This window comes from Rattus norvegicus, chromosome X (assembly GCF_021556685.1).
Source record: "Rattus norvegicus strain SHRSP/BbbUtx chromosome X, alternate assembly SHRSP_T2T, whole genome shotgun sequence".
Taxonomy (NCBI): domain Eukaryota; kingdom Metazoa; phylum Chordata; class Mammalia; order Rodentia; family Muridae; genus Rattus; species Rattus norvegicus.
In genome coordinates this window covers 25,351,851-25,363,875 of record NC_141554.1, presented here as the reverse complement: position 1 = coordinate 25,363,875, position 12,025 = coordinate 25,351,851, and the positions used below count along the sequence as shown (strand labels likewise).

Sequence of the window (12,025 nt, the reverse complement as noted above, 5' to 3'; positions counted from 1 at the left end):
AAAACAAACAAATAAATCTTTAAAATGGGACAGGGTGATGGTAAGCAGCAAGCACAAACCTTGGCCTGTAATAAGCAATGGAAGATAGAGAATATATATGTGTAGTTCCCCTCTCTTTCTTTATGAAAACACACTCTTCCTGCTAGAAGCTCAGGCTGAGTCCTGAGGACTTCTCTTAGTCAGACCACTGGTACAACTTACTTCCTTGAAATTACTACTCATCCTAATTTGTTCTAGCTAATGTTTATACCAATAAGTAACTAAGCTGTTCTGTTTGTTTTCAGAACTATTCCCTTGCCATACCTACCTACCACACATGGTCAAACAGTGACAATGCAGACTCTATTCCTAACAGAGAGCTTTGTTTCTCTTTAAATAAAAACAAGCTTATATGTTACTGATAATTGTACTAAGGAAGGTAAATTCAAGCAAGATATATCTGCTCTATCATTGGTATAAGAATTGTTATTACAAGTATTTAACATTATATCAGGATTTCTGTGTGAATTCTCTTCTGGCAAGTGAGGTGGATTTTCTTCTGCTAGAAATGAACAACTTTATTCAGCGTTTAGAGTGCTTGTGGTTTTATTAAAATTGGAAGGGGTTATTAAAATATTTTTAGCTGGTGCGGGTGTCTGTCCTGAATACATGCATTTATGGTAGTCAGTACTTGGGATCATGTAGTAAAAGGTTTTAAATATGATTTTAACAACTAGTATGTTATAGACTCCGTTAAAATGTTAATTACTGCTCAAGAGCAGCTCAATATTTTTATTTCTTTCCACTTTATTCTATTTTAAGTTAAAGACTGTCTTATGAGATAGTCTTATAGTAAAATTTAATGATTAAGGTAATTGAGAAAAACAACAAATGCTCCTTGATTTAGGATAAGGTTATGTTCTAGTAAACTCTCAACCTGAAAATGAATTTAAATATGTCTAACCCAAGCACCATAGGGTAGCAATGCAAATCCTCTGAAAATGATCTGATCTTTATTTTTGCAATCCAGGATTTATCTTTGTGAAGTGGAACTCAGGGTGCTGTTCAGATTCACAAGACAGTACCGTACAGTATATTCCAAACGTGGGAAAATTTAAAATGGAGTTTGTACTGAATTTGCATTGCTTACCAGCATAACCAAAGGTCTCACATGTGTCAGTTGTATTTACTTCTCTATTTGTTTTTATTAATTAATTTATTTTGGTTTTTCGAGACAAGTATGTAGCCCTGGCTGTCCTGGAACTCACTCTGTAGACCAAGTTGGCCTCTAAATCTGAGCTCCTCCTGCCTGTGTCTCCCAAGTGCTGGGATCAAAGGTGTGCGCCACCGCTGCTCGGCTCCAGATGTCTGCTTTAATCAGTAACAGTGATGTGAGTATTTGTATAGATTCAAATCGTGATATCTGTTTTCACAGGTGATTTCTCACTATCAGTGTAAAGAACAGCGAGATGCCCACCGATTTGAGAAAATCAGCAACATTATTAAGCAGTTCAAGCTGAGCTGTAGGTAAGTGGCTTTATAAATGTGAACTGTTAGTTTCTGGATAATATTTATCAGTTTTTGAGGTTTAAGGAAACTGTAGTTGACTGTACATTTATGTTTACAGTAGTTTGTTAAATCACATGAAAAGTTGAGGTCTAAGGGAGCCTACGAGTGAAGTGTCCTGTTAATAGAAACATAACAGGAGAATATTTTGAATATGGAAAGTAATTGAACAAGAATAGTATGTTCCTCATGGGAACTCCAAAGACTAAGTTACTAAATTCAGGAATTAAAAAAAAGAAGGCAAATCCATGGATTATGTGAACCAAACTGATACAGAAAACATATAAAAATACACAAGTCAATTAATTATCCCTTAATGATGTTTGATAGCATTTGGGAAATAGAATATCAAAGAAGGCTTTGAAAAGGAAGGGGGAGCTTGTGACCTGGTGAAGGAGAAAAGCCTGGATTTTTAAAAAGGAAACACTGTTGCTAAGAAGGAAAGAATGTAAGACACAGCAACATCCAAGCAGAACTGCTCAAAGTGCTGTCATGGGGTGGGAGTCGGGGTGCAGACATAGAAAAGAAATAAGCTGGCTTGAGATAGGAAAAGCTATCTTCAGTAGAAACAGAGAGCAACTAGATGGGAATATATACACACACTGCCTCCACTGGGGTCAAGGGCACTAATAAGACTAGGGAGAAGCTGTCCCCTCCTGAGCATGCAGGTCATAGGAACACTGGTCTGGAGACAGGCTTTGGAGATACAGCCAGGAACTGGGTACACCATGAGCATTGGGACTCCCAGGGATACCAGGAATGCAACAAGGGAGTACGATCAGGAGCCCCAGAGGGACTAACCTGAAGAGTGAATCGAAAGCACTCCCCCGCCAGCACTGCTTGCACAAGCAACACAAAAGAATTATGTTGAACCTGGCTTGCTGTTATAGATGGACACAAGGATTTGGGGGCAAGGTGTATGGGTCATTAGCAAATACACATCAGCAATCTGGGTTTAACAGTAAATACAAGTACATGACAGAAGTAAATACGAGTATAGACCCTCCTTTCACAGTCCCTCAGAGCCTCGGCCTCACAAAGCTCCTCACAGAAACTGGAAAGAGGGATAATACAAAGATAAGGCTGTAGCTGATAGATGAATTGTTTCATACTGGGAAACTCCTACAGAAAGCAAGTGCAACAGAGAAATAACTTACAGCAGGGAAGAAATACCCCTATAATTTGCTTAGATAGCAGAGACTAACAGCTGTCTGTCTGTAGAATAAGCTAAAGAGACAGCCAAAGTGGGTAGGAACTGTACTCACCCCAAAGGAAGAAATACTAACATTATAATAACTGTTGTCTCATTTTACTTATTATTTTCATGTAATTATTCATTTACATGTTTGTATTTTAGTTGTTTAATGCTTTCCTTTTAAATTGTATCATAGAAGAATACGTTTTTATAATGGCCTTTCCCCACACTTATTCTTGGTTTTCTTTATTCTCATACCTGTAGCTCTGTACTTTCCTTTTATCATACTTTATTCTGTTTGTTCCCTTTCCACACCCCTTCCTCTTTTTATTTTTTAGTTATTAATAACCTTAGTTTTAAACAACTAAGATATATTTCCCAATGGTACCTGAGTCTTGAACCTTAAAGACATAAATGAAGGACAGAAGGGTTTTTTACAGCAAGCTAAAATCTGTATTGCTTTGAAACCATTGCTTCTCTTACTGGATTGGTTTCACTTGCTAAATAATTGTGAGGAATATAAACCCAAGTAAAGGCAGCTCTCCATGATGACTCACATAAAATAAATGAAAGCAGTAAGAAAAAGAAACAGTATAACTAGAAGCCACATCCCAACAGAGACAGAAAACACAAGAAAGCATCATCAGACAATTCCTCCATACTGGAAACCAAAGCTAGAGGGATACCTGAAATGCCACAAAAAGCCTTCTGAGTCCTACTTTTAAGAAATAGCAATATTCAAGTAGAGGACTCAAGTAATCAGACAAAGTAAGAAAATCAATTCAGGGCTTAGATACTAAAGCTATCAAAGTGGATAGCAAGGTCGGCGGTGTGAAGGGGAAATGCAAAAATCATGTAGAAAATATTTCACTAAGGAAATTGAGATTCTGAAAAAGAATCAAAGTAAACGTTAGAAAATGAAAGCACAATGGGAAGAATCATTATCACACAAAATGGTGCAGAAAAAAGAATATTAAAAATAGAGGACAAAATGCATTCATATATATACATACATATACATATATTACACACATATACATATATTCGTGTGTGTGTGTGTGTGTGTGTGTGTGTGTGTGTGTGTGTATTAGAATGACCAAACCATGGATATGTTCAAGAGCCCAGACCTAAAAAAGATAAATGTTAGGGCCTCAGATTGGAGAGATGTTTTAGTAATTAAGAGTACTTATTCTTGTAGAAGACCTGAGTTAGTTCCTAGTGCCCACATGGTGGTTCACAACCATCTGTAACCAGTTCCAGAAGATAATTGCCTCTTCTGAACATGTGTTCACACTGTGCACAGACATACATCTAAGCAAAATACACACACACATAAAATAAATCTTAAGTTTTAAAATTGTAAAGGCATCAGCTGAATGTTCAATGAAATGGACAGCCAGACTCAAGTGACTGCAAGTAACCATGACCAAAATAAGACCCTTTCCATGACAGATCAGCCAGAAATATAAAGCAAAGAAACACAATTAAAAGCCGTCAGGAGAAATCAGTATAGGATAAAATGCCTTTTTAAAAATTACGATTTATGGGGTTGGGGATTTAGCTCAGTGGTAGAGCCCTTGCCTAGGAAGCGCAAGGCCCTGGGTTCGGTCCCCAGCTCCGAAAAAAAGAACAAAAAAAAAATTACGATTTATTTGTTTGTTTTATGTATATGAGTGCTCTATTTACATGTACACTGCATATCAGAAGACAGTTTCAGATCCCACTATAGATGTTTGTAAGCCACCCTGTGGTTCCTGAGAATTGAACTCAGGACATCTAGAAGAGCGGCCAATGCTCTTAACATCTGAGCCATCTCTTCAGGCCCCACATAGCATCTCTTATCACTAAGCTTAAAAGCTGAAAAAGCATGCCATGAAATAGTTCAAGCCCTGAAGCCAAACAATTGACAACTAAAATTGGCTATATGTACAAGAAAGCTATCTTTTAAAAGTTAATAGAGAAATAATACAAAAAAGAATACTATACACAGTAAAAAAGATAGTCTCAATCAAGAGGTCACAGGAAGAGTAAATTCCATGAGGGAAAGATGTAGAAAAAAGGATCTGGGAGGGAGCCCATCACCTCTACACAATAGAATAGCCCCTCTAGGAAATAGTAAACCTTAAATCTAATGTCCTCAGTTCTTCACTTAACTGTTGCATACAATAAACTCACCTCACTAGCAAAGAAAGCTATAAACATATAGCCAAAGGCCAGAAGTCTACTCAAGCAAATAGAAGCAGAAGAATGGCTGTGCCAGCCTAATTTCATAAAACAAATATACAGGGGTATGAACATTCAGACGGGTCTTTATAGTGGTACTATTAATATTCATCTTTAGATATGTCATCAAACTGAAAATTACCAAGTAAATGTCAGAGCTATATCATATCACCAATTAAATGTTTTTACAAATATCTGCAGAATATTCCATCTGACATCCATGGACTACACAGTCTTTTTAGCAGTTCATGGAACAGTCTCTGAAGCTGATCACATTATAAGCTACCAAATAAGCCTTAACAAAAGAATTAAAATAATTCTTTGTATTTTGTCAAATAATACTGGGACCAAAACTAAAATGAACAAAAGAAACACAAAGAAATTGTAGGTAATGAATGTTTTCTGGGTAATAGACTAAATCAAAGAGGAAGTTTAAAATTTCCTCAAGTCAAATAAAAATGATTGTACAACTTATCATAATCTCTGTATATAGTTAAAGCAGTTCTAAGAGAAAAGTGTATAAGCTATGCATTAGCAGTTTAAAAACATCTCAAATAACACTGATGTACCTCGATGTCTTAAAAAATAACAAGGGGTTGGGGATTTAGCTCAGTGGTAGAGCACTTGCCTAGCAAGCGCAAGGCCCTGGGTTCAGTCCCCAGCTCTGGAAAAAAGAAAAAGAAAAAAAAATAACAAGAACTGGAAGGTTTCTGGTTAGCTATCCTCTTTCTCTTCAACGAGGCAGCCCAGCAGCAGACAGCAACATGCAGATCTTCGGGAAGAACCTGAAGGACAAGACCATCAGTCTTGATGTTGAGCCTAGTGACACCAGAGAATGTTGAGGCCAAGATCCAAAACTAGAAAAGCATCCCACATTACTGGCAGAGGCTAGCTAGCAGCTAGAGGATGGCCACACCCTGTCCGACTACAATATCCAGAGTCCATCTTGTACCTGGTGCTGCATCTGCGCAGTGGCATCATCTAGCCACCCCTTCAACAGCTTGTCTGGAAGCACAACGGTGACAAGATGATCTGCTGCAAGTGCCACACACACCTGCACCTTCGATCAGTCAACTGTTGCAAGAAGTGTGGCCATACCAACAACCTGTGCCCCAAGAAGAAGGTCAAATAAAGCTGGAGCCGTACCTGGCCAAATAAAATCCCCTTCCATTGACTTGGAAAAAGGAAAAAGAAAAAGAAAAAAAGAAAAACAAGAACTACCCAAACCTAAAAGCAGTAGGGGACAAGAAATAATAACAATCAGGGAAGAAGTTAATAAAACAGAGACTAAGGGCAAAATATGTTCCCTTATAAGACTAAACAGGATTGATAAACCAATAGCTAAACTAAATGGAAGAAAAAGGAATCATTAAATCAATAGAATCAGAAATATAAATGGAGATGCTCCAGCAGAATCTAATAAAATCCAGGGTATTCTAAGGGAACACATTAAATAATTCTTTCTTTTTTTTTTTTTTTTTTGGTTCTTTTTTTTCGGAGCTGGGGACCGAACCCAGGGCCTTGCGCTTCCTAGGTAAGCGCTCTACCACTGAGCTAAATCCCCAGCCCCGAATAATTCTTTTTTAAGATTTATTTATTATATATAAGTACACTGTCACTGTCTTCAGACACACCAGAAGAGGACATCAGACCCCATTACAGATGGTTGTAAGCCACCATGTGGTTGCTGAGAATTGAACTCAGGACCTCTGGAAGAGCAGTCAGTGCTCTTAACCACTGAGCCATCTCTCCAGCCTAGCATTGAATAATTCTATTCAAAAATAAAACCTTGCAAAATCTGGAAGACATGGGTATGTTCCTAAACATTTATAACCTACCTAACCTGTCCCATGTGATATAAAGGGAAGGAATACTACCAAATTAATTCTATGAAACCATATAAGGATGCACCAAAAATAACCTAGACCAGTTTTCCTGATGAACATGGATGCAAAAATTGTCAACAAAATCCGGGAAAACTAAATTATAGAACACAGTATGATTATATACCATGACCAAGTTGTTTCCATCTCATACATCCAAGGTTTGTTTAACATATGTAAGTAAGTAAAACATAGTACCTAAATGATCATAGGGATAGAACTCACACAATTATATAGCAGGTGCAGGAAAGGCTTTCAGTAAAGTTTAGCAACCTTTCATGATAAAAGCCTGAAAAAACTCAGAATAAAAATAATGTATCTCAACATAATAAAGGCTATGTATGTCAAATCTATAACCAACATGCTACCAAATGGGGAAAAATTGAAAACATTTCCTTAAAAGTCAGGAATTATAAAAGGGTGCCCACTCCTTCCATTTTATTCAGTGTAATGATCAAAACTAGAGACAGAACACTGAAAAAGAAAAAGGACTTTAGGAAAGAAGAAAAATTATCTCTATTTGCAAATGACATATTCAACTGAATAATTGTTTAATTAATACTTTCAACAAAGTAACAGGATTCTAATTCCACATTTAAAAATCAGTAGTCATTATATAAAGAGTAGGCTATATTTTTATAGTTAGAAATACATACACATAAGAGGGGGGAGTGCTTGGGAGAGTTTAGAGGAAGAAAGGGGAAGAGGGAAATGGTGTAATTATAATCTCAAAAAGATTATTTTAAAGCAGTCCCTCCATACAACAGTAAGAAACTTAGTGAGAAAGAAATCAGGAAAGAAGTCACATTTGCAGCTGCTTCAAACCCAATAAATTAACCTATAAAATAATTAATTAATTAATGAAATATAAAATGATCTAAATTAGACTGGGCGAAGAAAGTGAAAGATCTCTAAAATGAAAACTTTAAAAGCACAGAAGGAAGACTGAAGAAGACACTAGTAGATGGAAAGACCTTTTATGCTTATAGATTGGCCATATTAATATTGTAGATGATATTACTGAAAGCAATACAAAGATTCATTGCTGTTCATGACAGAATTCTAACTACAGTTTTCACAGAACTATAAAAGCCAGCCTAGAATTCATATGGAATCACATAATCCTGAGTAGTCAAGGTAGTCTCAAGCAGAATGATCAGCACTTAAGGTATCGTAGTACCTGATCTCAAATTGTACTACAGAGCCATAATGACAAAAACCTCTGATACCATTACTAAAGCAGATACATTGGTTAATAGCATAGTATAGACAAGCAGTTCTCTACCTATGGGTCATGACCCCCTTGATGGGTCAGATATGTCAGATATCCTGCATATCAGGTATTTATATTACAAGTCATAACAGTAGCAAAATTACTGTTTCTCAGTAACAACAAAGGAAATTTGTGGGTCCCCACACATGAGAAACTATATTAATGGGTCACAGCATGAGGAAGGTTGAGAACAACTGGTCTACAGAGATATTTGCACACCCATATTATTGCTGATCTATTAATAAGATTTTCATAACATATCCAGCCTTGGTGCTCAAGAGATTCACAACTAAAGAAAACTTTGTGCATATACAGTATGGAATACTCTGCATCACAAGGAAAAGGAAAATAAATGGAAGGGGAAGTACTATGTTAAGTGAACTAAGCTACTCAAACAAATACTATGTTTTCTCTTATTTGAAAAATCTCCATGTAAATTTGTGTCTCTTTGTGCAGGTCATAAAAATAAGAAATGGGACCATTAGAGAGTAGGAAGATATCTCCAGTTTGATTAGGAGGAAGGAAGAAAAGGGAATGTGGTGCACTATTTTGGGGATAAAAGGACTCAACAGTGAAGAGTGAGGGTTCTGGAAGAATGGGGGAAAGTAAGGAAAAAATGTTATGTGTGCGTGGGAGACAGAGAAATGCCATAATGAAGCCTATTACCTTGCATGCCAATTTTAAAATCTATTAGAAAACCTTGGTAGCACTTTTTAATATGTGTCAAGATTTAGGCCCCTTTGCATTTCTGAGTCTTCATCAGGAACTGTCTAAACATGTTAAGTTTATCAGTACAGTTTCCATGGAAATTTAAAACATGGTGAATTAAGATACAGCATTATAAAAATATCTAACATAATAAGCAACTTAGTCCTTTTTTTTTCTTTAACCACCATTTTCCTTTCTCCCATAGCAAGCTGGCTGCCTCTTTCCAGAGTATGGAAGTCAGGAATTCTAACTTTGCTGCTTTCATTGACATATTCACATCCAACACTTACGTCATGGTCGTGATGTCTGATCCATCCATTCGTAAGTTTAAACTTGGCTGACACAGTTTCAAAGTCATAGAATTTTTAAGCAAATGCCATAGAGGTAGGAGTTTACTAGATATTTTTAAATTATTTTATAGTGGGGATAATAGCACGATAACATAAAGGTACTTAACCTCACTGAACTGTACACTTAAAACATGGTAAGCATCTTATATATTATACCTAAGTAACGTATAATGTACATAGTATACATAGTATACATGAATAATATAAACTATACATATATATATATACATATATAGCAACTGTTAAAGAAATTAGTAATAGTGGTGGTCATAGGAATATTGAATAATTTTATTTAATAGGTATATTTTGGAGCTGGAAAATAATTTTTCTCAGGTATTATGTTTTTTCTTCATGAGAACTTAAAAAGCAGATCACTAAATTGAGGAGTTTTAAAGAAATGAGAACCCAGATTCATGAACTTTCAAAAGACTAGCCATTTAACCTCCAACTTATTAAAACTGAACCATTTTGTGGATCACTACGTGTCCTACAGCCGCATATTTCTGTTATGGGTATTAAGGGGCAGTACTTGTTATTTCCATACCATGGAAGCCATATCTGCTATAGCCATTAGACTAAAGGATCTTACAGTCTCCAAAATATCCCCATGTAAATTGTCTCTCTTCTCCTGGTTTTATCTATATTAGGTTAATATTTAAAGGGAAGATAAATATTGAGGCTTGTTCTATGTCTTGAAGCAAAAGATTGTGCAGTTTTATGTCTAGGATATGTACAAACTGGTTTACAAACTAAAACCTTGATAGCTTGAGGCTTTCTGCTCCTGTGCTCTGGCACACACTGAAGGATTTGGATCTTTTAATTGATTTGCTTTTACTAGACAGACATTCCTTTGACTGCCCTTCTTACTCTGTTGGGTGTCTCCCCACCCCACCCTCAGCTTCTGCAGCTACTCTGATCAACATCCGCAATGCCAGAAAACACTTTGAAAAGCTGGAGAGAGTGGATGGACCAAAACAGTGTCTTCTCATGCGCTAAACATTGCCGAATATTGTTTCACACAAAATAATTGAAACACTGTTTCTTAATTTTATTGTATTCATATATGTAGGCTCTGAAATATTGTGATGCTCACTGCTTCTGTATTTCTTCTCTACTCTCCAGTCTTAACATTTATCTTTGAATGCTATTTATTCAAATAGCTTGAGGAGTTAGAAGATGAGGTGTCTATGAAGTTGATGTAACGTATACGTAGGCGATATATGTAAGTGTTCTGATAACATGATTCTAATGGTGTTTTAAGTGTTCTGATAACCTGCTTTTAATAGTTGTGTATGCCAAAGTCTTTCCCAGAACCTCTTGTATTCACTATCAAATATATACATGTAAGTTTTAAGTATTACTGTTTTCTCAGCATGAATTAAAAATATTCCGTAACTCAACCAGGCAACGTAGCTCATGCCTGTGACCCCAGCAGTTGAGAAGCAGAGACAAGAGGATTGCTGCAAGTTTGAGGCCAGCCTGTCTACATAGGGAGGTCCAGGCCAAGCATATATCAAGATCTTGTTTCAAAAACAAGATACACACACACACACACACACACACACACACCACTTAACTTCGATGTAAATAAACTTCTGCTGTTAGGGATTTCAGTGTCTGTGTTTCTTTTTCTTATATCTTGAACCTTTCATTAAGATCAAGAAGTTTCATTTATGCTAGAAAACAGAACGTGCTTAAAATAGAGTTAATTAAAGAATGGATTCAGATTTTAGCCTAAGTTCCAGGGAAGAGTTTAAATTTCTGATATCTGTGATATCTGAATTTTACAGTAAAAAGAAAAACACAAGAAGCTACTGAGCAGGATAATTATGTGACTTCAATGTTTAAAATGTAATTCATCTATACTGTATAGATTGACAACAGTTGGAGAAACTGTATTAATAATCCAGGCCTGATCTAGATTGAAAGTCTCCAGTTCTGGCGAGATGGCTCAGTGGGTAAAAACTCTTACAGTCGGCCAGGTGAGCTGAGTTCGATTTCCACAAACTATAGAGTGGAAGGTAAAGACTGTTTCTTGCAGGTTGCCCTGCGATCTTTACACATGTGCCCACATGTATACACAGAGAGAGACTGAATAAATAAAATGTTGAAAGATTAAAAATAGTTCTAAGAAGCAACTAGAGAATGAATGGATAGACCCTGCAGAGAAAGTAAAATTTATGAGCTGAAAATTTTTGAGGTCCAACAGTGGTTACTTTTTATTTATATATTCAGTAACACCAAATGGGATGGACCTTAAAACATTAACTAGAATTGCTGTAGCTCAAACCTTTTCAGTTTCCATTAGCACAAGAACAGAACACAGACACATGTTTAGGGTTACAGAGCCCTCCCTATATGTTCATCTCTTTGCTCTTGTACTTCGTGGTATAAAATGTCATCCCATGCCAAGTGTCCTGATATATGCCTTTAGGCTACGTAGAGAGATGTCAACTTAAAAAATTTTAAAAATAATGAATAAATAGAAAGGAAAGAAAGAAAGAAAGAAAGAAAGAAAGAAAGAAAGAAAGAAAGAAAGAAAGAAAACAACAAACGTAAAAGAAATAACTTCCAGAATCAGTCTCACTCTATTTTATCTCGGTTCATTATTCCCAATTGAGAAATAAGTAGTTTTTATTAAGTAGAAAATAACATGTTTCTAAGTACCCTATGATACATAGACTCAATAGGACATCATGGGAGTAATTTTAGAAGCTCTATTCATGCACAGAAGAAATCTTCTAGGTAGATATTCCAGACTCTTCCTCATCAGTAAACTAAAACAACCAAATGAATAGAGATCTGTTCTGTGACTAATGAGAGTCATGCTTTAGCCTGTTCTCATCTT

At 36.2% G+C, this 12,025-nt stretch overlaps 1 protein-coding gene across 6 annotated transcripts in view; it reads left to right on the top strand.

The window, feature by feature from the left end:
- The window catches only part of Rragb (Ras-related GTP binding B), a 50,123-nt gene that overhangs the window by 20,917 nt on the left and 17,181 nt on the right, over positions 1-12,025 (top strand). For 4 of the 6 annotated variants that reach the window (XM_087598974.1, XM_087598973.1, XM_087598972.1 and 1 more), the window contains 2 exons: positions 1,415-1,506; positions 9,033-9,148. In XM_087598974.1, coding sequence (XP_087455100.1) covers positions 1,415-1,506; positions 9,033-9,148 — 208 coding nt within the window. 6 annotated transcript variants of the gene reach the window in all.